Source organism: Monomorium pharaonis, chromosome 4 (genome assembly GCF_013373865.1).
Source record: "Monomorium pharaonis isolate MP-MQ-018 chromosome 4, ASM1337386v2, whole genome shotgun sequence".
Classification (NCBI taxonomy): domain Eukaryota; kingdom Metazoa; phylum Arthropoda; class Insecta; order Hymenoptera; family Formicidae; genus Monomorium; species Monomorium pharaonis.
Window position 1 is genome coordinate 8,312,842 of NC_050470.1, and position 27,465 is coordinate 8,340,306.

The 27,465-nt window shown below is 33.8% G+C and overlaps 5 protein-coding genes across 9 annotated transcripts; 3 read left to right on the forward strand and 2 right to left on the reverse strand.

Annotated features, from left to right (window-relative positions):
* The first annotated feature begins 109 nt into the window (after positions 1–109).
* Positions 110–2,193, forward strand: LOC105831602 (dnaJ homolog subfamily C member 17). Its single transcript, XM_012671831.3, has 7 exons — positions 110–541; positions 618–746; positions 859–1,023; positions 1,103–1,309; positions 1,398–1,478; positions 1,669–1,869; positions 1,966–2,193. Exons 1-7 carry the CDS (start codon positions 473–475, stop codon positions 2,098–2,100), a joined length of 987 nt encoding a protein of 328 aa, XP_012527285.1. The 5' UTR covers positions 110–472; the 3' UTR covers positions 2,101–2,193.
* LOC105831600 (D-aminoacyl-tRNA deacylase 1) lies at positions 2,108–6,974 on the reverse strand. Of its 4 annotated transcripts, XM_028189003.2 has the most exons (11): positions 6,462–6,939; positions 5,660–5,895; positions 4,942–5,062; positions 4,754–4,863; positions 4,517–4,681; positions 4,306–4,451; positions 3,944–4,178; positions 3,544–3,856; positions 3,156–3,466; positions 2,453–2,916; positions 2,190–2,355 (listed from the first exon to the last, which is right to left on the reverse strand). In XM_028189003.2, the coding sequence occupies exons 3-11, from the start codon at positions 5,009–5,011 to the stop codon at positions 2,190–2,192; spliced, it is 1,980 nt and encodes a 659-aa protein (XP_028044804.1). In that variant the 5' UTR covers positions 5,012–5,062; positions 5,660–5,895; positions 6,462–6,939. The 4 variants fall into 4 exon arrangements, with proteins under 4 accessions (XP_012527280.1, XP_028044804.1, XP_036141221.1 ...); XM_012671826.3 differs by lacking the exon at positions 5,660–5,895 and having other exon boundaries at positions 2,108–2,355; XM_036285328.1 differs by lacking the exons at positions 2,190–2,355; positions 2,453–2,916; positions 3,156–3,466; ... (4 more) ...; positions 4,754–4,863; positions 4,942–5,062 and adding exons at positions 5,361–5,552; positions 5,967–6,057 and having other exon boundaries at positions 5,660–5,910; positions 6,462–6,974.
* A 418-nt stretch (positions 6,975–7,392) lies between these two features.
* LOC105831604 (putative leucine-rich repeat-containing protein DDB_G0290503) lies at positions 7,393–16,347 on the forward strand. Of its 2 annotated transcripts, XM_012671833.3 has the most exons (12): positions 7,838–7,951; positions 9,261–10,155; positions 10,441–10,529; positions 10,602–10,802; positions 10,888–10,923; positions 11,374–11,613; positions 11,726–11,898; positions 11,985–12,446; positions 12,569–12,891; positions 12,994–13,097; positions 13,211–14,530; positions 14,606–16,347. In XM_012671833.3, the coding sequence occupies exons 1-12, from the start codon at positions 7,838–7,840 to the stop codon at positions 14,807–14,809; spliced, it is 4,161 nt and encodes a 1,386-aa protein (XP_012527287.1). In that variant the 3' UTR covers positions 14,810–16,347. The 2 variants fall into 2 exon arrangements, with proteins under 2 accessions (XP_012527288.1, XP_012527287.1); XM_012671834.3 differs by lacking the exon at positions 10,888–10,923 and having other exon boundaries at positions 7,393–7,951; positions 14,606–14,809.
* A 312-nt stretch (positions 16,348–16,659) lies between these two features.
* LOC105831599 (lysosomal Pro-X carboxypeptidase) lies at positions 16,660–22,014 on the forward strand. The gene is made up of 7 exons (XM_012671825.3): positions 16,660–17,452; positions 18,046–18,186; positions 18,655–18,935; positions 19,565–19,722; positions 19,793–19,965; positions 20,173–20,525; positions 20,880–22,014. The coding sequence occupies exons 1-7, from the start codon at positions 17,291–17,293 to the stop codon at positions 21,091–21,093; spliced, it is 1,482 nt and encodes a 493-aa protein (XP_012527279.1). The 5' UTR covers positions 16,660–17,290; the 3' UTR covers positions 21,094–22,014.
* LOC105831597 (kinesin-like protein KIF3A) lies at positions 21,632–25,756 on the reverse strand. The gene is made up of 9 exons (XM_012671824.3): positions 25,586–25,756; positions 24,781–25,199; positions 24,411–24,601; positions 24,193–24,332; positions 23,888–24,085; positions 23,348–23,739; positions 22,808–23,225; positions 22,589–22,714; positions 21,632–22,445 (listed from the first exon to the last, which is right to left on the reverse strand). The coding sequence occupies exons 1-9, from the start codon at positions 25,598–25,600 to the stop codon at positions 22,308–22,310; spliced, it is 2,037 nt and encodes a 678-aa protein (XP_012527278.2). The 5' UTR covers positions 25,601–25,756; the 3' UTR covers positions 21,632–22,307.
* Positions 25,757–27,465: the final 1,709 nt, after the last annotated feature.

A 27,465-nucleotide genomic window follows, 5' to 3' on the forward strand; every position in this document is an offset into this window, starting at 1 on the left:
ACTTACTTATTCTTTAATATGATTGGTCCTTGCTCTTAGTCTTAATCCCCTCCGTGATCCAATCCGTGATGTCTTTTGACGCTGAAAATGAGCGTTAAGCGTCAGCGTGAAAAGGCACCTTTATTGTCTGTTGCATGCGGTTGCCTGGCATTGTGTTTAGGTTCTTAAAGTTGACGACTATCAGGTTCTTCTTCTTGAGAGAAATTGTTATCAGCCCTTAACTGTTAATATCTCCCTTTGCGGGGCAGAGTGACGCTTTTTGTCTGTTGCCTGTGGTTGCCTGGCATTGTGTTTAGGTCCTTAAAGTTGACGACTATCAGGTTCTTCTTCTTGAGAGAAATTGTTATCAGCCTTTAACTTAATATCTCTGCAAGATTCGTTCGTTTTGTCCTAAAACGCGTCGATTAAGCCTAAATTCAACGAATTCGGTGAACAGTGAGCTCTCCTCTAGTATTACCACTGAACAATTGACATGGATGAAATTACGCAATTGGATTTATATGGATTGCTTGGTGTGGCATCAACTGCTTCCATATCAGAGGTTAGTATGTTTTTAATTTATATGTTAGAAATTTCTTTATTTGCATAAAAATATTTGTTTTTTTTCATATTTTCAGATCAAAAAAGCGTATCGAAAAAAAGCCTTGACATGCCACCCAGATAAAAATCCAGATAATCCTAGAGCTGCTGAATTATTTCAGGAGCTCTCACGGATTTTGGAGATATTAACTGATGTAAAGGCTAGAGTAAGTATATCTGCATTTTTAAAAAATGTGTTAACATCATATATGCTATATTTTTCTTACACTTCTAAAAAGTCTCATAATCTAATTTATTAAAAATGTGTTGTAAAACAAGGCAGCCTATGACCAAGCTGTTACTGCCAGGAACAAAGCGAAGGAACGCATTAGACAATTTGACAAGAAAAGGAAACGATTTAAAGACGAATTGGAGGCACGAGAGGAAGCTTTTAAGAGATCATTTGATGTACCTAAGGGCAAATCTGAAGAGGACCCTTTTAAGGTATAAGATCAGCTTAATTTTAGTAAAAAGCTTTTTAGATTATTAATAGATATATAGAATATGTAATTTTTTCATTCAGATGACCATAAAGGAATTGCAAGACTGGTATAAAAAAATGGAAGAAGAAATGATGTTCACGCGAAAACTTTTTTCTGAAAAGCTTTGTAAATCAGACAATTCAATGTCCAACATAGGAGATTTTCGAATCAAACTTAAATGGAAGGTACAAGATGGTTCTACGAATGGTGGATACAATTATGATAATTTGTATCAAATGTTTTCCAAGGTAATATCATGATTTTTCAATTCCATTTTTTCTATTATATTCATTTCTTTGTTATATCTGGATATCTTTAATTATTATGTTTTTGCAGTATGGCAACATAGCAGCCCTTGTTATATCATCTACGAAGAAAGGTAGTGCCATGGTAGAATTTAAAGAAAAAAATGCAGCAGTAAGTTCATGAGATGCTTGATTATGAAACAATAAGATTACACACGCGCGCGCGCGCGCGCACCGCACGCACGCACACACACACACACACACACACACACACACACACACACACACACACACACGCGCGCACGCACGCACGCACATAAAATTTAAATTCAAGACAAAATTCTTAAATAAAATGTTTTTAGGAAATGGCAGTTTCAACAGAAATAGGATTAGCGAAAAACCCATTAACATTGCGTGGTTTGTGGGACACACAGAAACGTTCTACCAATATGACATCACATAATGCAAATTTTAATACTGGAAAACCTACATTTCCTGTAACCACATTTCTTAATAGCACGCCATGCGCGTCTGTCAGTTTTTCTGCTGCCCCTGATATATTTGTACGTATTATTTGTCTAATAAACTTCAGAAACTTAATTTATTTTGCTATTTTTGCTACAATAATCTTATTTTGTGATTTGTTTCGCATTATATAGATGCAGCAGCAACCAAGGATGTCGGACGCAGAATATGAAAATTCTGTATTAACCAATTTAAGGAGAACGCAAGAGCGTAAACGGCTCATAGAGGAACTGAAGGCACAGGAAGACATAGGGACTGAAGAAACTTGATCAATGGTATTGAGAGAACTTGTACATATTTGTGTATTTATTTTTCTAAGTAAGAAATATATCTATATAAAATAAAAAAATATCTATCCTTAATGTTTAACTTTACTCAGCTCATCGGGTGTGAAACGCAATACAGTCGAAATGGCATTTAACATATGCCCTTTGCTCGATGCATCGTTGGTTGTCAAGTAATTTATGAATACATTCTTCAGATATTCTAAATTAGCACCTTCTCTTGACTTGCACGCCTCCAACCTGTGATTAAATTATCGGGTCTTTATTCGATACAATTTCAATGTGTAAAATATCTATTTTATTAATGAGATTTTTATCAATATTGTGCTACAATTACCTAGTAATATGTGCCTTCAATTTTTTAACCTCTTCCTGTTGTTGTTCTTTTGTATGGAGCATTTCTCTCTGTTGCTCTCTCAATGTTGCCTCTAACTCCAGAATTTTTTTCCTTGATGATGACACTTGCACTTCTTTTCTGGCCAATTCCTGAGTGTAATGCAGTATCGGAGGACTGTCATTTGTCAACAAACCTGTTACCAAATCAGTAGTCGGCTCAATGGTATTTTCATATATCTTCAAATGAGCATTATTTTCTGTTGTAGCAACGGTCTCCTTGTTAGGTAATAGCGCGCGAAATGATGTTTTCAGGGTCAATATCTCTTTATCCTTTTCCTCCACAAGAGCCATAGATCTCTCTCTTTGTCGCAATAGTTGTTGTTCTAGTATGGATATTCTATTGCGATACTCGTTATCTTTTTGATGCAACGTATGCTCTAGTTTTGAATGTTCTTCTTGAAATAGCTAAAAATAATTATTATTCTATTAATTAAAAGATTAAATATATAGTAACTCGTCGAAAGTGATACAAATTTGAAAATTTGTAATTAATCACTGAATAAGGAGATAGGTAAAAATTGCGAAATACCAAATGAGACAAGCCATAATTTATTTTTTTTCTTTCTTTCTCTTTTAAATGAGTTATGGTTTATTCCATTTGGCATTTCGTAATTCCTATCATACTTTTTTGTAAAAATAATTACCTTTTGTTGATGCTCTAATTGTTCATGCAAAGCTCTTTCTTTATTTAACATTTCACTATTTATCATACGTATTCTTTCCTCCAAGTTACTATTATGAACCTTAAGAAGGTTTAATTGAGTTTTATCATTATCCTTATCGTGCATCAGAGACAAACTATGTCTTTGTTGTTGAGTATTACGAAGTGCGTTAGATGGGACATTATATTTGCACATTACTTGATGCTTATAATCTTCAAATTCTTGTAAAAGAATGTCATATTTCTCTTTATAATCAGAATGTTCTTCGCGCAAATCCAAACTATTTAATAACGCTAAATATAAAAACAAACATATTTAAGTTATTTATTCAAATTTTTATTTTTTACATTTTATCAAGTATGTTACTTACATTTTATGTAGGCCGAATCTTTCTTTTTATTGTCAAGATCCAGTAAGCGAGTATACAGAGACTTTATTTTGAAAATAATTTCCTCTGGCTGGCTACTTGACGTTACAGTTTCATTGTGTTCGGTGTCCTGCAAAGCAACCAATTGGTCCTTCAATTTCTGAATGGCTAATTGGTCCTGTTGCCTCAATCTATCATAGCCACCAACGATTTCGGAAAGTTCAGCTAATCGAGCTTCCAAACCAGCCACTCTCGCCTCGTGTATCATAACCGATCCTCTCGCTTGCTGTTCCGCAGCGGCAGCTCTTTTCTGTTCCTACAAAATCAAAAGATCCATTATTTACTTTTGTTGTATTCGACAATTTTTGTATAATATGCTAAAAGAATTTTTGTTGGATTTTACTTCACGAATCGCGTTCAGGTGTTGCTTCTTCATTACTGCCATCTCGGCTTGTAGAGAAAGAAGAAGCGGTGGTGTCTCTTTCGCTGCTTCTTCAGCCTGTTTAAGCTTGGTCTTTGTAATTTCTAGTTCGGCCTCGAGAATCTTGCATTGCGTCTTATTTGCAAGATGCGTCTTCAATTGCCCTTCCAAATGTTCTTTACTGCGTTGCTCGTCATATAGTAATTTCTGCAATTCTCTGCAAAAAGCCCAATCTTTATGTATATTATGAAAATAAAGTTATTAATTTTCATATTCACATCGTACAAACATCTCGTGAATGGTATAATTTTGCAAAATTAAATGGAGTTAAATGGAGTCATTACTTTATTTTTTTGACAAGGTCGGCATGTTCTTTCTCTCTCTCGTGCCGTTCCATAATTAATTTGCACTTTACTTGCTCGATTTCGGAATGATTAACATTTTGGGCCTTCTTCAACCTGTCTTTCAGATCTTTAATTACTTTTTCACACTGCAAACATTAATGTTCAATTGAATAATTCTGATAACAGAGCGGATGTCAAACTTCTATCTTACTTCGTTGCGTTCGCTTCTTAATTGCTTCTTATCCATTTGAAAGTTTGCTTCCATTTTCGATTTTTCTGCCGATAGAATGGCCAACTGATTCATTAATATACCCAGCTGATTTTTTAGTTGCTCTATCGTTTCTGTATCCTCAGGATCTGTTTGACTCTCGCGTGTCTAAAATTACAGGAATCATAAGAATATTGATAACATAACTGATATTTCTTTCACGAGAAAAAATTATTATACCTGTCGTTGATTAATAATAGATGTATCATTTTTATGAATGGACAATTCATCTGCTTTTAGTTTTCCTATTTCGTCTGTATTTTTTGCACTAGTCTCTGCGATCTTCTTATCTAAAATAAATTCGTTTTATAGAGCCTAAATTAAATAATTGTTTAACAATATATTCATGTACTGAAATAAGCCTATACCTTGATCTTGTCCTTTCAATTTGTTATTTTCATTTTGCACAAGATCCTTTTTCTCTTCAGACATTGCCATTATTGATTATTAAAGGTAAACTATCAAATGTTACAATTCACCAGTCAGCATCTGAAACAAAATTGTAAGAACTTGATTTCATATAAGATATTCTAAGGCACTTCAATTGCTTTAATCATTCAAAGTATCTATAATAATATATTAAGAAGCCTAATTTATGTATATTAACATAAACATTTTAATAAAAACTGTTTAAAATATATAGAAGTCTAAATTGCTTATGTATGTATAAATGTATATATCTATTTTTTAAACCAATATTAACGTCTATTTAAACATTTAATTTAAATTTTGAACCAAAAGTTGGTTTATAATAATGATTAGGTTAAATAAACACATATACACTATATATTATAATATATGAGTTTATTAAACAGTTTGTTATAACACATAAATAGATGCTTGACTTAATCAGATGCTTTTTTATTCTCTACATTCGCAGTATTTTCATTACAAGTAGACTTAATTGGGGATTCTATTTCCAGTGTTACTGGCCCGCTGTTCTGTATGCAAACTTCCATCATTGCACCAAATTTACCATCTGCATAAATTTGTCAAAAATAAAATTTCAAGATTCTTTGACATCTCTTTATTGTTTATATCAAAAATGTAAAAGAATGAATTGTACATTTGGAGAGCGTATATTACCTTTGACCAATTCCGGGATATAGTTTTTACGAAGCTCAGCAAGGAAATTCATATAAAAGGGTTCTGATTCTTGGGCAGGCATCGCTCTGTGAAAGTCTAACTTATTCCCCTTCAATACATGGTACAATGTGAACTGACTAATACACAATATTTCGTACTTCTTATCTGCTACACTTGCGGCCCATCTTTTACCCTTGTCGTCATCAAAAATTTTTGTATTCAGTATCTTTCTTACACTACGACAAAGAAAACTAATGTTCAGTTATACACATGTACACAGCTATACCTATTAATTTTATTTCATTACATGTATTTTATATCTGCTGTTCCGTCGTCTCTCTTTATGCCAATTAACACGCATAGTCCATTCCCAATGCTACTAATAATTTCTCCATCAACTGAAAAACCACACAATACACACTCGAGTCTTGTCATTGTATAAAACAGAGTTGCCAGATTGATGATTTTATTTCAAATTTGGGTTTCATCACACGGAATATTGAAGGAAAATATAACGCTCTGTAGGTATTATTATCCTCCTAAAAAGTCTCATGATTATAACAATTAAACCTAAATTTGGAGGAAAATCATTGAACCTAGAAATACTGGTTTGAGAACCTCATGTATATAATTAAAGTTACCTCTTATCAATCAATATATCACATAAATTGGCACTAAAACTGGCTCTCCTGATGCATCATAAATTTCTTTTTTATCGCGTGGAGGATACAAATTTATGCAGATTTAATGTAAACATATTGGCACAGTATAGGGAGTATATGCAGTTTGCAAGTAACTTTACCTGAAACTGAAGCCTTCGACACTCGTTGTATTACAGCCTTCATGTCGAAAACTGTCAGAAACTATTTAATTTAATCTCCGTTTACGATACTCGTAGTTCCACGTTACATCCGTGCTGATAAGTATCTCCTTTTCTCTCGGAGCGCGAACGCAGTAGTTAGTGACACAATACAATACGCGCGCTCTCATAAGGCAGAGGTTCTCAAAATGCAATTTCATGAAGGTGTACCGTGTAGAATAGAATAGAGAGACAATTGGTCCATTATTAGCGATTGAAGGATCGTTCGTTTAATCAATCATGAATATCAGCAATACAAATAATAAATTTCATGCAAAAATAGTAATAAATTTATTCAGATCAAAGTGAATGTTTAATTTGACTTAAGCCACAAATCAAATATTACTTGATTGTTTTTTCATTCTCTGTCTTTGGTCTTATATGTGATTACTGAGATAAACCGGATGTTATTTTCATCACAAATTCACAGTCGATAAAATAGAAAACTTTTTCACGCGTAAACTGATTTTCAAATATTAAATTTTTATTTAATTATTATATACAACGAAATTATTTTTCAAATATCGAAATTCTACAGACGTATTTTCCAAATGATTTTCAGTCGATTGACATACAAAAGAAATTTTAAAAAATTACGTCTGCTGAACTAAACGTTCAAAATTTTCATTCATCAATTTTTAAATTGTTCCCAAAATATGACAGTATTTTTCTAAACTTACTCCAACGAATTAAAATAAGAAATGTAAACTTGTCTAAAGTAAATGGAGGTCTAAACGCGCCAACACAAGCGGAGGCGCTAAAATGGGCGGTCGCGCTCTAGTGATAGCTGGTGATAACCGTCGGCGGCGGCCAATCGGAGTCGAGCGACGGTCGCGGGAGCCCATTTCCGCGTACGGACGTCGTACTACGCGGTGTTATATGTATGTACTACCCGACGTCTCTCTCCGCCCGCGCGAGAGATTGTTTACAAGCGCGCGCTCCGAAGACTCTCTCGCGTCAGTATATCTCGGCGCGACGTGTGTGTGAATAATCGCGCGGCAGCGTCGTCGAGCAGGCAGCGTCCGCAGCACACAGGCAACGACCCGTCCCGTCCGTGGAGCATCCTCCTCCCGCGAGGGATGTGCGCGTCGCGACGCGTACCCTCCAGTGATCGTCCCCGTCGTCGTCGCCGCGACGCGATAGCGGGACCCGCCGCCGCCTCCGCCGCGGCGTAATACCGTGCGTACGCACCGTGACCCACTTGTTGCGTCTAGGTTATGGCGTTATAAACAAAAATATGCTGCGCACAATAGACGCGTCCGTGTGTCCGTCGTGAGCTCGGCGGCCGCTCGAGCGTGAGAGAGCCCTTAGCCCGGGGCATGGAGGCGGGCCCGGGTCTGAGCCTGTTCCAGGGCTCGGAGAGCATACAATTGAACGCCCAGGGACTCGAGGAGGACGAGGAGCAGGAAGACAAGAGACGACTCAACGAGGAGGTAATACAGCATCCTGCACGTTTTTCCTGGGAACGAAACTTACCTCTTTCATTCCCTCCCTTTTTCTCTTCTCGATTTAGAAAATCGCTATCGCGATGAACAGAGAATTTTGTATGATTACACTTATTACGCTCCATAAAAAAGGTGGAAATCGATTAGCAAGGCCCACCAGTGTAGCGTTTTGACGCGAGGAAAATTTTTTCTCTTTTCTTTTTTTTATATTTATCGCTGACCTCTACGCTAAGAGGCCGATGTATGGGGTCCACTGTGTAGAAACGGCCCCCATTGATCAATCTTATTTATCGTGTATAAAGATAAATTGAAACAGGCAATGGACCTGTTGCTCTTATTCCTGTGGCTAAAATTCTGTAGTTTTGTACTTTTTTCGGGTGTTAATGCTTACAAATGTTATGTGATATAAAACGACTGTGAGAGTGACCATCACTCTTTTTTTTGCTCTTTTTTTTTGCTCTTTTTTTCATGGTAACATTTGTAATAATCCTGTAACAAAAGTCAAACATGATTCATTTTGTTAACGTTTGAACGGATGTTTTGAGTAAATAAAATTAAATGCATGAAATTGCACCTTAACAAGTGAAAAAGAGCAGATGAAAATTTGTTGCATGTCACAGAAAAATGGATATGTTGACTTGTGACATGTATTGTTCTCTTTGCAGGAAAAATTACTGTATAGAATTGCATGCAGTCTTACAAAGAGAGATTTAGGAATGTAACTTATAGCCTTTTTGGAAAATTTAATATTAAGATACAGAATTTTATGTCGTAAAAGTAATATGTAACATTCACAAGTGCCAATAGAAAAGAGTTAGAATTACAAAATTTTTTCTCTTGTTTAAGGTAAACTGATAATATCTTTTTTCCTCAATATTTATTTTTTATTGTGTTCTTAATTTATTTCTTTTTTCTACAAAACAAACATATTTTAAAAATTTATTTTAAATAAAATTAATGATTTGGAAAGATGAAAACATATTAAAACAATTTCTTAAATATGTACAGTTTAATAAAACTGAGAAGTTTAGAACTTTAGGCACCACAGTTAGATTGCTTCAGTTTACTGTGCAGCCATTTCAAACTTTAAAATCTTGTAACTTTAATCCTTTGGTTCAGTGGTATCTGAGTGTTACATATTACTTTTACAATATCAAATTCTACATAATTCTGTAATTTTAAGTTTTTTAAAATTTATAGGATACCTAGATATCTCCATGTTAAAAGAATTTTGTGCATTGTAAAAAATGAAAGAAACATGATGGAATTGTTATAATGTTTTTTTGTGTATTTTCAGATTCAGGATCGTCTGGATAAGGAGTTTAATGATTTGGAAAATGATGACGATGCCAGCTCCATCAACAGCAGTCATTTTCAAGATGATAGCACTAGGGACGACACCGATCATCCTGATACGATGGTCAACTCTGGTGTGGAATTGATGACGTCCGCCAAAGGCCAGATAGCAGTAGTGCCACATTTGCAGAAAGAGTTTGGAGGTGTTTATGATCGGTTGGAGAATTTGAATAGTTATGATTGCGTGGATAATTTGAACAGTTACGATCGCGATGTGATCATGAATCATAGATCCGACTCTGAGACCGGTGGTAGTACCGCGCAATCCGACTTTGATCTATACAAAACACCGTACGATAACAATAGATTTAATGACAGTAACAGCACTGTACTGGAAACGCCATACGAATTGACAAAACCGCCGACTGGATACGTACGTAAGATGCACCCGCAAGAAGAGTACACATTCGGCGAAAATTATCCCTGTAACTACGAGACGCCATCCAATCATTACAATACTCACGTACCCCGGAAATACTCCAATAACGGTATTAATGAAGCATATGAAAATAATGTACAAAGTAAGCAGATTCATGAGTTTGGCGGAGGCGACAACGCTACATCGGATCACATGAATCATTGCTATAAGACTAGTCCGAATGGCAGACCAATAGATGACGACGTAGCGTACAAAGTGGCGGAATACAACAGTAAGGAACAATTGGAGGTAATGTATATGGTTCGAATGAGGGAGATCAACCGTTTGACGGAAGAGCTGCAGCAATTGCAGCTGGAAAAGGAGGACGAGAAGAGTCAAATGAGCAGAAAATTGATGCTGCTACAGGCAGAAGTTGATAGAACCAGCATATCGAGGAATCAAGCACAAGAAGCATTGGGTAAGAAAAAAATTATCAAATTTGTTTACTTTTTTTTTTAAGAAATCTTAACGTTAATTAGCAGTATTGATCAAATAATTTTTATTAAGTATATATGTATAATGTGTGATTGATTTTGTGTGAATATGTATACATCTTTTAATTTTCCCAATCAGCCTTTCACATATATAGGATGAAAGTTGGGAATTGAACTCGTCGACTGAAAATCAACTGCTTTTACACAGAGCCATGTATCATCTCAATAATTTATTCTGTTATTTTATTTCATGTCTTTATTTTTTTCAGTTGATGCTAAGGCCGAGATAGCGAATCTGCAAATGCAAATGGAATCACTGAAAGAGAAAAATGCAGTTTTGGAGAAGACAAATCAAAACGTGAGATACATATCCGCATTCTGTTCTTATTAATATTAACTCCATCAATATCAATAGAATTCGTTTTTATAGATAACGGAAGAATTTAATATCGCGAGAGGCTCTGTCACAGATTTGCAACAGAAGATTGCCGTTTTGGAAAGAGCACAGGCGTTCCAAACGAATGACAAGACACATGAAAAGTTTTTGAAGCAGGCTCAAGAGAAGCACGCGGTTGAAATGAAAAATATGCAGACTCAGATAGATGTTCTTACGGATAAATTAAACGCCAAGGTATTACCGAATTCTTTGTTTAAGTTGTAATATGTGTGTGTTGTATTTCACTTATATGTCCTTTTTATAATTATATTTGCCATAGCTGCTCAATAAGGACACCGACAACAATAGTATTTGGGCAAGTCTCTATTAATTATCCTTGCAAATTCATGATTGCAAAATATAATTATATGTATTTGTTTATTGTTTATAGTTTACACCAGTTTTGCCTGTTTGGCGAATTTTCTTTAAACAAATTTTTTTTTATTTTTATTAAGAATTTTTAGGGGTGCAAAAGATTTACAAGATTTGTTTATCTAAAATATTTTGTAAATTTTTTAAAAATTATATGAGCAAAAAAAGCAAAAAAGCTATCTTTAAGAAAAAATCTTCCAAATTGGCAACACTGAATCACACGTTTGCATGTTTTTTTACACAGATTACATTTTTTATGCACAAATTAATTTGACATTTTTAATTTTTAATGAACTGTATTCGGGTTTTTTTTTATTAATAAAAATTGCTTTACACATTTTTACAATATAGTTTGTAGATTTAATATTATTTATGTTTTTTTTATTTTTAATAGGAAACGTCATGTGTTACTCTTGAACATAAATTGGATGATGCACGAAGAGCGCATGAGGCTCTCATGGTAGAGAAGGGTGACACCATGAATCGATTGGCACAAGCATTGCAAGACAGTCAAACCCAATGTCGCAATCTCATGGCCACTAATAACACTCAACAAGTGATGCAGTTGCAAGCGCAAGTGAAAATGTTAACTCAGGAAAAAGAAGATTTGTATAAAAACGTACAAGAGCTGCAGGTAATTTATAAAATCTATGCTAATTTTATTTTTTTTTTCTGTTAATATCGATTGAATCGGTTGCAAGAAATTGATTTAATGATAAAATCCTTATTACATTAATTATTTGTAGAACAAACTAGAATTAGCTAAAAGCGACGTAGCGCAATACGATTCGTTATTGGCTACTGCTTTGGAAGAGGAATCTGACTCAATTAGACAGATGAAATTAGGTGAACTGTATAATAAATCAAAATCGAAACCTGTTGATGATGTCACAAACAAATTGAGAGGTGAACTACATAGGTAAGTGCTATTTAAATATATTTTTTATTTAATATATATATTTTTAAATTTCTTATACTGTGATCTGCGATGCTATTTTCATTTAGGTGTCTAGCTGGTCAAGCTGTCAAGAGAAAAGAAATAAATCGTTTAGAGAATACTCTGGCACAGAAAGAAAAGGAATTGAACAAAGCTTTGATGTCGGTTGATACTTACCGCCAGGAAGCGGTACAGTATGCCAAGCGAACTAATGAATTGGAGGAAGAATTGAGATCTGTATTAACAGACGAGGCCGTGAAAGCAAATGCTAAGATACAAAAACTTTCGGATCATTTGAATGAAGTGAGGAAGCAGTACGATTTGATGCGCGATAAGAATATTGATTTGGAACAAAAATTGAAGGAGGCCTTAGCCGTTAATCAGGAAAAACTTAAAAGAATGCATCAGGAGATTATGGAGCAACAAGAAAAAGAAGTTATTGATGAGTATAATAAAGAGTACCTGGAGATACATGCTAAAGCCATAGAGAGAGTGAAGCAAGAATCACAAATGGAAATAGTACAATTGTCGTTAGTATTAACCATTTTTGTGATATCTTTTAATCATTTTTTATGTAATTTAATTAAAAGTATCAATAAATATTAATAAATTGACGTAAGTATACATGTACAAACAAAATTTTTATTTTTAGTGTACAATTAGAGCAAACGCAAAAAGAGTTAGATCGTGTAAAAAAAATGTATATAGATGTCTGCGGAACAAAAGAACAATTAATAAACGAGCACAAAAACGAAATTAAAATGCTGAAAAATAAATACACTGCAGTGGAATTGCATCAGAAGGATGTGGAGAAATTAGAGAACGAATTACAAACGCAGGTTAAATTGTGTAATAAGTTAACTGAAGAATGCGAAGACTTTAAAACCAAAATAATTGAATTAGAAAAAGATCTGGTTTCTGAAAAAAGAAAAAAGGAGGATTATCTGAAAAAGATACATTTAGAGATAGAAAGGAGTAAGTATTTTGAATTAATGCAAGAAATTAAGGCAAGAAGCGAAATTTTTTCTTATATAAAAAATGAACTTTGTTTTAATTTAATTGACATTCTGTTTTAAGCAAAAGAAGAAGCGTTACATGAATTGCGAAATGCGCACCCAAATCAAGAAATCAGTTTTCTTCTGCCAGATCATTGTTCTGAACATTTAGAAAAAATTAATCAGGTATAAACCTTTATGAACTTTATACAGAGAATTGTTATATTTGAAATTTTATTATATTTTATTTATTTAAAAATATGTCTTAAAGTTTTGAATATTATTTCATTCCATTATAGCTGGAGGAAGATTATAAGCGTTTAGAAGAGAAGCTTCAAATTGCTGTGCAAGAACAGAAAAAATTATCCGAGTATCAAACCGAATTGGACGACGCCAAATTGAAAATAGCACAAATGGAGATCACTCAGGAATCGTGGAAAAAGAAATATGAGAAAGTTACCGGTGAGAGGAAGGATCTTCTTGCAAAAGTTTCCAAATTAGACTTGGAACTGTTGAATTTGAAACGCACGAAGTTGGAAGATTCGGATGACGTAAAATTAAAAATTGCTCGGTTCCAAGCGGAGAACGAGACATTGAAAAATCAATGTGAGAATCTGCTCAGCGAGAAAAACAATTATAAAGAGAAGATCTTGGAGTTGGAAACGGATCTCCTTGACACGAGAAAGAAAGTTAGCAATTTTGAAGAAAGATTACGGAAAAGCAGCGACAGTACAGTTAATTCTAAGAATGAGTTGGAGAAGGAACTTTCTCATTACAAGGATTTAGTCACACAATTATCCAGGCTGAATAACTCGAAAGAAGGACGCGTGAATGAATTAGTGGTACTGGAGCAGAGGATACAACAATTCGAACATGATTTACGAAACAAGGACGAAAAACTGAACAGACTGTTAAAAGATTATAAAATGATAAAAGACGAAAGAGATCAGCTGGTAATAAAATTGCGAGATCAGGCCAAACAGTTTGAGCAATATGTCAAGAGTCAGAATAAAGTGTCCGCAGAATTGAATCTGTCCCCTCGCAGCACGGGTGACAACACGGACTTTCAGAAGATGAAAGAAATTACGGCAAAAGAGATGCGAGAAGAAATGGAGCAAAGAGTAGCAAAGGAGCTCCGAGAAATCGGAGAGCAGAATAGAAAGATAAAGAAAGAATTAGAAGGGAAGTACAAAACTACCGTATTAGAGTTGCAAAAGAAATGCAACGAGAAGGATCATGAGATGAAAATTCTGCGAGAGGGAATAACAACAGAGAAAATGAAAATGGTCAGTCGAGTTAGTCAAATTGTAAAGAATAAATTAGAGACCTTCAATCAAGAACTGCAAGTGCAAAAGCAGCATATCGAGAAACTGCAGATGGATTTGAAGAAAAAGGAGAATCAAATTGAAGAGGACAGAAACTACATAGCCGAGATAATGATCAAATGGGCCACTGAACTGAAAGAGAGTGAAACTAAGGAAAGAGAGAAAGAGGAGGAGATACAGAAATTGAAATCTATCGAGGAAAAACTGAACGGTGAGATCAAGCAATTGTTAGATAAACAGATGCATGTGAAAGATAAATATCGAAAGGCGAAACAGACCGCGAATAATTACAAGGTACGTATATGAAAATTAACATTTGTTGGTTACTTTTCTATGTAACACATAAGCATATTTATGTTCAAATTTTAGAGTTATGCGAAGAAAAATCGGGAGTTTTTGTCGCGTGAGTGTAAACGTATCCAGGAAGGATACCAAAAAGCCATCGAAGAAGCACAACAAAATTGTCTGGCGCATGATGAGCAGTATGCCACGAAAGCCAAGAAACTTAAGCATCAGTATGCAGAAAAAGAGCAACAAATGCGACTTACACTGAAGTACAAAGATAAATGTTGAAGTACGTATATACTAAGTATTCTCTAAATATATGCAATATAGATTTTCTCCGGTTAAGATAAAGCGGTAGTTACAGAGGCTAGATACCTTCTTTGTCTTTAATTTAAAAGCACATTGTATAACCAGTTAATTAGCGTTTTATGTTAGGGACCAATATACGTGTAAGATAACTACAAAACAAATATGTATAAATCATATAATACGTTTATATCATATAAGCGTTTGCTTGCCAATCTCGAGTCTCGACAGAGCGGCGGACATTGAAGTACAATTAATCATAATATAATGATACGCATATTATTAGTCGGTAGGAAGAAACCGTTTTTACATCAATCCCAATATAGAATCTCTATTCTGGAAAATCGTCGAGATCGAGCTATTGTCCTTTGCTCTCTCTTTCTCATTCTACATGCGGTCACAACAAATATACGTAGAAAGAATGGTGCAAGAAAATTTCGATTTATAAAGGGAATTCGACTTACGATATTTCCAGAATGGAAAGAGATCCGCAATAAAAGGGAACAGAATAGGTTCTATTTGTACACATCACAATTTTATAAATTGTCTGCAACTTAAGACGAAATGATACACAAACTCACGAACAAAAGGAAAAGCTTTAGTCATGTGTTTTTGCTGAGCATTATTATGACATGATATGCAAGACTGGATCTCTCTGTTGGATCTTTCTCTCTTTTTTTTCTCTTACGGAAGTAAGCGCTCTATAAGGAGAGAAAATCGAAACGTAGATTTTAAGGAAAACTTTTAATTTTCATTTCCCTTTCCTTCTCTTTTCCCAGCGAACTGAAAATTTCTCGCTACTCGATCAACATTTCTTTTCACGACCATTAAAGATTTGTTTATATTTCGTGCGCATATCGTGCTAGGAAGAATACGAATAATATCGAGATTGTACATATGGCTTTTAGAAACTCTTGTTTCATATATGACATGTCTTGTAAGTAGACAAAACATTTTTTATCGCGTTGAACAGCAGGACTGAGTAACAAAGATCTAATTAAAGTTAATCTTTACTCTTAAATGTGTTACTTTAAAAGTACATTTAAACCGTTAACATTTAGATTTGATATATATTCGTATCTTTTTTTTATTGAAAATATGATAAATGTAGGTTTTATTGAAATGTGACAAAGTATAATCTTTTAATTAAATGATTCAGATGTCAAAATTCATCGAATCTCTTTTCTTCGTTTCTTTCTTTTTTTTTCTCTCTTTATCTTTCAATTTACTTTATTACGCAATTGTGTGCAATCTCAGAGAATGGCCAATTACGTATCGGCTTGTAAGAAAATCGCGGAATATATAATATAAATTAAATAAATCTCTGTATATCTCTTTTAGAAGATCTTGGTAAGATTATTCCGGCATCGATGCATCGCATGTCGTACGTTTAAATAGGTAAACATTAGTTTGACCAGTGTCGTCACTGGACAGAAGTATTATTAATATTAGTTATTGTATTTTTGTATGTAGAAGAATTAATTTATTTTTTGTAATAAAGAATTTATGTCGCTGTCGAAGTGTATTGTTGTTGCATTATTTTACTCCAACAAGTTATGTGTATAAAAAATTTGTAACTTTAATGTTAAAACTTAAACAGTTTTATACATTTAGGTATCCTACTTTAATTAATCTACTGAAATAACATAAAAACGAGATTAACAAAATTAGATTAACAAAAAAATGTTTTCAGTAAAAATTATATAGTTTAAAGAGGAACAAATTCTTTTTTTTTAATGGATATATTTTTTAAAGTGCTGTAATTTTTCTAGTTATTTTAGTTAATTATTCTACTAAAAGAATTAGAATTACAAAAAAATAAATAATTTATGAAATTATTTTCTATTTTATTCTTATTTAATTTATTTAATATGTATATTTAACATTCTGATCATTACGCAAACTGATCATTTTTAGCAATTTATCTTAATATTTTTATGTACAACGTAATCAGTTAAATCAATTAGTACAAAGATAACACATGGTTGTTTATTACGATTTTAATTAGTATTTTTGCTATCTCATAATTTTGTCATATATGTAATCGCGAATGCGCGGCCATCGATGTGAGCCTTGACGTGGTGCAGCGAAAGAGCTTTGCTCGCGCTCTCATTCGTATAATTTTAAAAATTAATATCTCGATTATTGCGAACATCACAAAACAATAGAACTTTTATGTTATCTCAATCCCTTCTATCTTCCCATGAATAATTGAACACCTCAAAAGACACCCTGTATATGAAACTTAACGGCGCAATACGCGAATAAACAAATATCGCGTTAAAGAGCTGATCCGTTCGTTCGACGACACCCTGTATACGCCGAGTTGCACGACGGCTACACGAATCACGGGATGGAGCGTAGCAGAACGGAGCGCGTTCTGCCAAGACACTAGTGTGTTACAGCGACTCTGAGAGGGCGAGTGTTCATCAGTGAAAACGTGCACTTCATCGTGACTGCATCATGTACCTATGGACACTGCTGTTATTCTGCGTAGCCACGCTTTGCCGGTCGACGGTCCAGCTGACACTTCAAGGCGAATTCGTCAGGAGTTGGGCCAATAATCAAGACATATCATCACGAGGCGCTAGATATAAATATGAGATCAGGACAATTGACATGCGCGTGAGTTGTCGCACGTGGTGTTGTATATTGACTGTTTAATTATGACGCAGTTATTTTTATTTATTTTTATTAATTAAAAACTAATAATTATTTATTTATTACTAATTACTAATTATAAGTGAGATTAGCAATTTTTCAAAACTAAAACTTATAAGTAATTATTTGTGTATGGTATAATTTAAAACATTTCATGCCACTATCACTGATGACCCATGCTGAACTTTCCAACGTAATATATGTTTAATATTTTAAATAAGCAAATATATTATCGTAAAATATTTTATGATATTTCTTTGATTGATATTACGATTGGGTAATTAATTAAAAAATTAAGAACTAAATACTACAGTTAAAAAGTTAACAATTTTTAGCTTAAGATAATTAATTTCAAATGGATAGTTTTCAGAAAATTCTTTGTCTCCTGTAAAAAAGGTTTAACTTTAAATAGTTAAAACACATCATCTTTAATTCATTAATTTTTTTCTTAAAGTTAAAAATTACCTATGTAAATTATATACTATATATGTGTAATTATCAAAAATAATATCAAATGAAAGTAAATTGTTTCGTAATTTTACAATGCATTTCTCAAGGTGGATCACTTTAGCTTCGCCGTGCAGGACACTTTCAAATTGAGATATCTCATAAACGACACTTGGCAAAAAGAGGAAGATGCTCCTATATTCTTCTACACCGGAAATGAAGGCAACATCGAAGTTTTCGCAGACAATACGGTAAGATCGAGCGGTCAATTGTGTTTAGACGCGATAATTGACACATAAATATTGCGTTATCCGCATAGCTACAGTGATAATTTTATTTTATTTGGAAAGGCAGATTGCAGCGAATGTTTTATCGCGCGTGTTCGTAATGCCATATAAAAATAATATATATTTGCATTATATATATATATATATATATATATATATATATAATGTAAATATATATTATTATTATAGTTGCTACGTTTAGTTTAATTTGTGAGTTTATCATTACTAATTTAATACATCAATTTTAATTTTGAGAGATTTTTATCTAATAAAGCTTTATTAGATAAAAATCTTTCAAATTTAAAATTAATATATTAAGTTATAATGATAAGTAAATTAAATTACAAATTGATTGATTTTATAAAATATTGTTCAACTTTCTATATCATTTTATCTTAATTTTTTTTGAAAATAATTCATCATATTCCGTAGGGCTTTATATGGGAAACCGCACCTCAATTCAACGCGTTAGTAGTATTTGCCGAGCACCGTTACTATGGCGAATCGCTGCCTTATGGGAACCGATCCTTCGCGGATCCGCGGCATCTCGGCTATCTAACGTCTCAACAGGCTCTAGCTGATTACGTGCAACTTATTGAACATCTAAAGATGCAACAAAGATATAAGCGCAGTCCAGTCATAGCTTTTGGTGGCTCGTACGGTGGTATGCTCAGTGCTTGGATACGCATGAAGTATCCCCACCTTGTTCAGGGGTACGTTTTATCGTTAGGCGATAGTGGTATCTTGTTTATTCACAATTAAGATTATAGGAATGGGAGAAGAAGATATATCTGACTAAACATATATCTATTTTATATATGTATATTTAAATATATCCTATATTTAATGCTATATAGATGTAGCATAATTGATTAATCAGATATATACGGATGTAATTGTTTAGCCATAAACAGTTGTAAATAGTATTTAAAGATCGATTCTGTCAGTATAGATTATTTTAGTTTAATTTTCCCTTTTTAGAACTAAATATTAGAATTTAAATCTATTTACAGGAAAGAGTGAAAAAGAAACATTTATTTTTACATTTATTTTTATGATATGCCATATTACCATCCCTATTTCTCTTCAACCTATTATACAGTGTTGCTACATTTTTATAAATAATATGTAATATACTAAATATTTCATAACTTTGAATCTAAAATTTAATGAACAATATTGATAAATATTGTTAAGTTTCAATTAAAAATATTGATATTAACAAAATTATTGGATAAAATATAAATGGGTGGTCATATTACCACCTTCTCTTTTAATTTATCGCAACATATAATATTGTATATAAAATATAATATTAAATAGTATTATCATTGTGTTGCAGCGCGATCGCGGCTTCCGCACCACTTCTACAGTTCACTGGTGTCGTGGAGTGCGAGGCATTCGCTCGGATAGCAACCTCGGACTATCGTACCGCGAATCCAACGTGCCCGCAGCTTATCCGGAAGACGTGGGGCACAATTGACAACGTAACTTCCACCGGTAACGAAACAGTTCTCGAACGTCGTAATCCGTTTATCAATTTCTCTAATCTTGCCTTGTTGCGTTTCAGATGAGGGTAAAAAGTGGCTGTCGGACAATTGGAAGCTGTGCAATCCGCTAAAAGCCACAGAGCATGTCAAGAAATTGAAAGATTTTTTGCAAGACATTTTGATAAACCTGGCCATGGTCGATTATCCGTACGAGGCTAACTTTTTAGCGCATCTACCCGCCAATCCGATTAATGTGAGCGTTACTCTAACTTTACAATTATAAACTTTTCTCCACGCATGGATCTTCTATAGCCGCAAACGTAAAATTGTCTCTTCCTTATTGAAAATTAGAGATAAATTATCTTTCATGCTTTATGTATAAAATAATTTTAGAATAATTTAAATCAAAATCAAGCTACAAACTTCAAAGTTGATGATTTTAATGTTCATCATTGCTCAGGTTTTTTGCCAACATTTAACAAACGCGTCGTTGACGGGAAAACCGCTATTATCGGCATTTTATCGAGCTGTTAGCGTTTACACGAATTATACCGGGAAAGCGGCCTGCATTTCCATAAACAGTTCGGAAACAAACTTGGGCGCGGATCAAGGATGGGATTATCAGGCATGCACAGAAATGGTGATGCCGAACTGCCCTGATGGTGTCAACGATATGTTTGAGCCAGAAAAGTGGAGCCTCACAGATTATAATAATACTTGTTTCAAGAAATATTCCGTATCGTCCCAACCTTATCAGATTTGTCAGCAATACGGTTGCGAAGATTTTACCAGCGCAACTAACATTGTTTTCAGGTACATGGAATGATATCTATAAGTATTTTACGCATCTTTTCATTCTATTTTGAAATTTATCACCCTTTTCCCTAAATTAAATATGTTTCATATTTTGGTTTCTTTATACTTTGATTTCAATTTTGTTTCTATATTCGGCGATTTTTTATTGCTGTGTTTGTTAATAAGGATTGTGGATAGCTCTATGAAAACGAAACTTAATATTTCTCTATACTCGATAACTTGTTTTGAGATGTCAAATAAGTAAAATTAAAGTTTTTTTTTAATTAAAAAAATAAAGTTTAGTTTGTAATGTACGAAACTTTATCATCTATCTTGTCACATTAATTACAATAATCTTCTTTTTTTTTACAGTAACGGATTGCTGGATCCATGGACAAGCGGAGGTGTGATGCGCAATTTCTCCGAGTCGGTGATTTCGATACTGATCCCGGATGCCGCACATCATCTCGACTTACGAGAGACTAATCCTAACGATCCATACGCTGTTCTTCTGACGCGCAAGTTTCATCGGTTGTCGATTAAGAAATGGATTCAGGAATATCACAATAGAATAGGAAACTTTTAAAATTTGATGAAAACAAGTTCGCAGAATTATATAAAAAATAACTTGCTCGTTTGGTCGAAATTTATCCTCTTTATTTCTTAAATTAAAAATACAAAAAATAGGACGTACGTCGCTACAACAATAAATATTCAGGCCTCTGCCATACATTATTTATAACGTTAAACAAAGCGTTGGCAAAAATCCAATCAAAAACATACGCAAAAGCATTTGGATATCACAGTAAATAATAAATGCACATATCTCGTTGGGCATTCTAAAAGATCTACGAGAGAGTAAAAAAATGTTTTCAGGTAACGCGAAAATTCGAAACGCGTTTAAAAAAACGTATGATTTTCTCGTGCGTTTTCGCGATGTCTTTCAGACGTTCGCGTTGCTTGAAATCTTTCGTCACGAATCTAATATCACTATAGCACATATAAATGGCTACTTCATCGAATAAAAACTCGTAACACTATCGCGATTATTTGACACTAATACGTGACATTAATTATAAATATATGCGCTGTATTCTAGCTTATCTTTTTATCGTTTTGTGTAATTTTTTATGTCAAGTTTGTCCGAAGGAATCATGTAGGGAGTACAAGCGAACAAAGCTACCGAAGATATACGAATATTTAAATGTAGAATAAATTTCTCTTAGGAGAACGTCGAATTTTAAATCGAGTCTATAAATATGTAAATATGATATCATGATTTTTTTCTATATGATTCTTGAAATTCTCAAATCTTTTTCGTTCCACAGGTACAGCATTGCTTTTTTTTATGGACTCGTATCATTTTCTATATTACCAGAGTGATCTCTCTTCCATATTATTAATACTAAAATTTTATTTCTAATATTTTAACACGTGATGTGCTGGAATACTTTTGTGTGTATGTATGCTACATTACGTTATAAATAAAAAATTGAATACTCTTGGATAACATACTCGTGCTTTCTATGCCGTGCTGTAAAATAACTTAACAAAAATCTTAATCTTTCATGGAGGTCCAGTAGACCTAAAAAAAATCTCGAGATCTTAAAAGTAATAATACGAGAATATCACGAAACCGGAAACGGGCGCATTATCTAATCACGCCAAGTTACTAACACAAATACATTGCAAATATATTTTACATGAGTAAACATGGACGCGTGAGTCTTCAAAAAATAGATCTACAAAAATGTGAGAAAAGATAAACCTTTGAGATTTCGTGACCGAGGATCTTTGTGTTTAGTGCGGTGTACGTCGATGCGCGGTAGTTGGTCTGGGAACACCGGAACGGCTTCGTACTTTTTTTGGTTGCACATACGTATTGTCTATTCCGACGTTATAAGAGAGATATATGTTTGACATGTCTGGTGGCATTGTCTGTAAACAGAGAGAAATTTTTATATGTCGTTGTATATCTCAGACTTTTACAATTGAAATTTTGATCGTAAAAAAATATGGATTAATTTTGGGTAATGTAAAAAAATTATTTTTCTTTTATAACAAAAAAGAGATGATCTTACATCTTTATTATTTCCTGGTGGCGATACGGTTTGTGCTTTGCGCATGTTATTTCCTGTGTACGCCACGCACTTTAGCTGCCATTCGCCTATATCCTCATTCCAGTGAACATATCTCTTGATCATTGTCTGCAAGATAACACAGAAATACATTTAAACAATATATTTAATACATTCTCAAAATTTCATTAGTAATTTCATTAATAATAATATTCCCTATACCTGGTATTGAACAGGAATATAATGATTCACAATAAGATTCTGCAATTGCAACTCTCTACCAATTCCCCGGACACCTTCCAAAAGACCCTCCATCTCTCTTTGATGTTCCTGCTGCAGATCGGACAGTTCCGCCTTAACGGACATTAACATTGTGTATACACGCGCTAGTTTTTTCGTTTTTCCAGCCGCTTCTTCTTGCAGAGACGAGTATTTCTCCTCGATGTCGATGCGTTCCGCCTCCTTCGCTTTAATAGCTTTCTTCAATTGCTCTTCTCGGCTCTTTCGCTGCTCAAGTTCGACCGCCGTGGCAGCTAATAATTGCTCCTGAGCCTCCGCCTTCTCTAATAGATTTTCGCCACCCACTAATATTTTATTCTGTAAATTCTGCATCTTCTCTCGCAGCGCTTCTTTCTCACTCCTGGAATTAAAGTAATTGATCTCATAAAGTGTCTATACATGATGTTACAGATTTAATTATCTGTTATATTATTTTTATATTGGAGTTCAGAATCTATTTTGTACTTTAACGAAAACACTTACTGAGTTTTCTTCAATTCGATGACGTCTTTATCCACTGGACTCTTATCGTCCCTCTCAGCTTTATCGACCTTTTCTGTCGAATCCGTATCTATATCCTCCAATTCTTCAACTGATAACATTTGACTCCTTCTACGCCGAGCTTTCTTGTCCCGCTTTGTTTCTCCAGATTCCTCCGAATCCTCAGACTCGTCTTCGGATTCTGAAAGCTCTGCGCCATTCTCCTCCAACTGTTTGCGCAACTGTTCGATCTCGACTTGGAATTGACGAAGCAAAGCATCCTTCGGATCCTCGTTGATTCTCGCACGATTCCTGATGTTTTTCGCGCGGTTTGCATAACGTAAAGTGCTTATAGTCTCGTCGTAGTTTATGTCTGCTGGACTAATGTTTGCACACTGTAATGTGATATTAATAAGATTTTTTAAACTATATTTATGTATAAAACCACTATATAATTATTTGTATTATATATAGCTTGTACATATTTATAATTATTTAGAATAAGTATGAAATGTATCGTATTGCTTATATTGTATCACTTACCATCAACGTTTTTGAATTTCCGCCCAACGAATCCTGAAGCAATCTAGTCAGTTTGGAATTTCTGTAAGGCACGTGAGAGCTTTGTCCGTCAACCAGCGCAGATATTACGTTTCCCAGTGTCGACAATGACAAGTTAATCTTAGTGGCTTCACGAAGTCGCTGACCCGTCGCCTTTGTCTTACTTTGTCTTTCTGATCCCTAGAAAAATTAAAAAACCAGATTAGTACAAATGGAAAAGCTTAGGAACATTAAAAAATTTTATATTTTTGAAAAAATATTTTACGCCTTATAAGTGACAAACGTACGGCTAAATCCACCAAATGAAGCTTCCCCATTTTCACATGCTGCTCCCCGTCTTCTCCGATCTGACTAGATTCGACCGTAATCGTAAATATCGCGTGGGATCGGGAACTGGATACATTCATGGCAGTCGCCCCGACAACGCCTGCATGAATTCAGGATTATTTTCAGTAGATGTTCGCATCATACGTCGATTTATCTATACAATATTGTTGCGACTCACGGTTTTTGTTGCCGAGAGACATAATGCGATCCAAATCGTCGGCATTGTTCACCACATATCCGCTTAGATCCTTCACGAACACTCCAATGTCTGGTCTTTCTTTCACCTCCAATCGAGTATTTTGATCCTTACCGAGCAAATCCCGAACTTCCTCATTGTAGATCTCTAAATATGTTGCTCGCACGAGAAATCTATTGACAATAATTTATACGTGCATATAATTAATGGCTGGTAAATAAATTCAATGTGTTTACAAAAATTATAAATTATAAATTATAAGTAGATAATTATACAAATCTAATATTTTGTAAACACTTCATTTCTATGTTATTATATTTTGTTTCCAACAAGATTTGTATTGATGTCTTACTTTTGATTTTCATCAGCTTTGGCTATGTGACCAAAGATATGAGCAAACGTGTTTGGAATGATTCCTCTGGCCTGTGGTGAGGTTTTAGCGCCAGACATAGTGTAAGTTTTGCCAGTGCCAGTTTGACCGTAAGCGAAAATTGTTCCATTGTAGCCCTGCAGTACCTTGTCTACTATAGGCCTGGCAGTCTCATTATAGATATCCACTTGGGTTGAATCTGTGTCGAATACTGCGTCAAAGGAGAAGACCTTTGGTGGTTCCCCATGAGCCGCATTTGGATTCTCTACGGTGATCTCGGCGTTCAGAGTATCTACATCTGTTATATTCTTACAATGGGTATCCAATTCCTTGCTGCTCAGTGGCCGAACTCTTACTACCACCCTGACATTTTCTATCTCTCCCAACTCCGTTGTGCTGTCCTAAATATTTAAATGCCATATGATGACAAATCTAGCGTTTTAAAGTATATTATTACTTGATTCTAAAGGTGATTTTTAATCCCATTATAATTAAATGTTTATTATGGTATAATACGTTTTGAAAAAAGAAAGGTATATTAGATTTTAGGATAGACTTAGATTTAAGAGATTATTGTGTAAATAACTATTAATATAATTAAATTATTTTTACAGAATATTATACTTATTGATTAACTAATGAATTCAATCAATAAAAAAGATATTAAATGCGACGTGAAGTTCCAGTTGTTGCAACCGAGATTGACATTAAATAGTGTCACAGAACGTTAAAATTGATCTCTCTGCTCGATATACATATCGCACTTGATGTATAAAGTAATACTAACTTCGGTCCCCGGCATCGCGGATCCGTTGTCGGCAGTAACAGTCACATAAATGCGGGCGTTTTTCACATAATTTGTGCACACCTTTCACGAAACACGTCAGAGATTGTTGGGCTAGCAGACGACCTCGGTAAACAAATGGATCGATGCCTGCCGTCTCCGCTGACATTATACGACGCAGCTAGAAGTTCAGCTCGCTGTACTTGCCGAGAGCTGAGGCCATCTTTTCACTGCCTCGGCGAACAATTATGCAATGGATCTATCAATAATTGTATAACTTCTATTGGTAATGTTGCGTTCGGTATCGACTTACCTGTGTATGAAAACATTTTTGTATTTATTTCATCTATTGTTTCATTAAAGATAACCCAGTCAAAGCACACAAATTTATGAAATATTTTTAAAACACTTATGAAAGAGAGACAGATTAAAATATTTTATGGATAAATATTTTATACATATTCTTATGGAAAATGTATCAAATTATTATAATTTGTATTATGCAATATTTTTTAATTACATTTTAAAAATATATTTCATATATATTGTAACAATTTTTGTTTTCTGAAATTTTTATAAAAATTTTCTATAAATCATTACATATTTTTTTAAACAAATATTTTACAATATTTATGTGGATATCTAATATCATAAATAAAAATGCTGAAAATTAAGAATTTTCCAGGAATTCTTCCAAAAAAATTCTTCTAAATTTACGAAAATTAATAACAATTAGATATTAATAACAGAATACCAGAAGCAAAGAAATTACATTATCTAGAAGTCTAAGAATTCTATAAATCACAATTCAAGGAATTTCTACATAGAACGCTAAAAGTTTTGAATTAACAAAGTTTAAATTCTTGATACAGAAAAGTATATGTATATTAATTAAGATATGATAAAAAAATAATGGGGAAAATCAAAACTTTAAACATTTTAGTTTTAAAAACTAAACCTTTTTATTATTAATTTTTTAGTATTTATTTACATTATAAGCAGCAGACTTATTCTGTATCTCTTAACAACAGTTTCATTATCATTGTAACATTGCATAGTACGTTTTTCTTTATCTGCACAGTGTTGTTATGATAACGAAATTGTCGTTAATAGTTACAGAATAAGTCTGTAGAATACAAAGATACGTATAATTTTATGCGCTAACAAGATACTATGTAAATTTCAGAGATGAGAAAGAGAGAAAGAGAGAGAGAGAGAGATTAGCTTTATCTACTTCAGAATGTACTTCAGGCTTTTAGTTTTAACGTCTTCAAAATATATAGGTTCATCAGCTCGATAATTTTATCGAGAACTAATTTTGGCATCATCATTTAATGTACTTTTAATAATAAGAAAAAACAGACGAGCGATCGAATAAGTGCTTTCTAAAATTAAACGTTTTTCATTCGAGCTACATTATATCATTATGAACGTTCTTGCAATTAATTCTTCAGTCGATTTACACAAAACTCAGCAGCGCTCTGTCAGCAGATCGTTCCTAGGTAATAACATATGAACAGAGTTTACCGTTGTTACTATAACGTATAGCCTACTTTTACCTTATTCTGTTCGATCGAGCAGATGAAACAAAGACTGTATTTTCTACAGATAAGTTGTGACGTCAATAATTTTGTAATTATTATAAAGCGCAAATGCGCGCGTGGAACTACAGATAAACCAAAAAATTGTACTTTTATTTATTTTCGAGAATTTCGTTTCGAAACCTAGTTGCAAATGTACAATATCAAAGAGAAAGAAGGAGAGAGAGAGAGAGAGAGAGAGAGAGAGAGAGAGAGAGAGAGAGAGAGAGAGAGAGAGAGAGAGATTGACAATTATGACAAAAGTATACACGTCCACGCTAATAAAGAATAGACATATGCTCC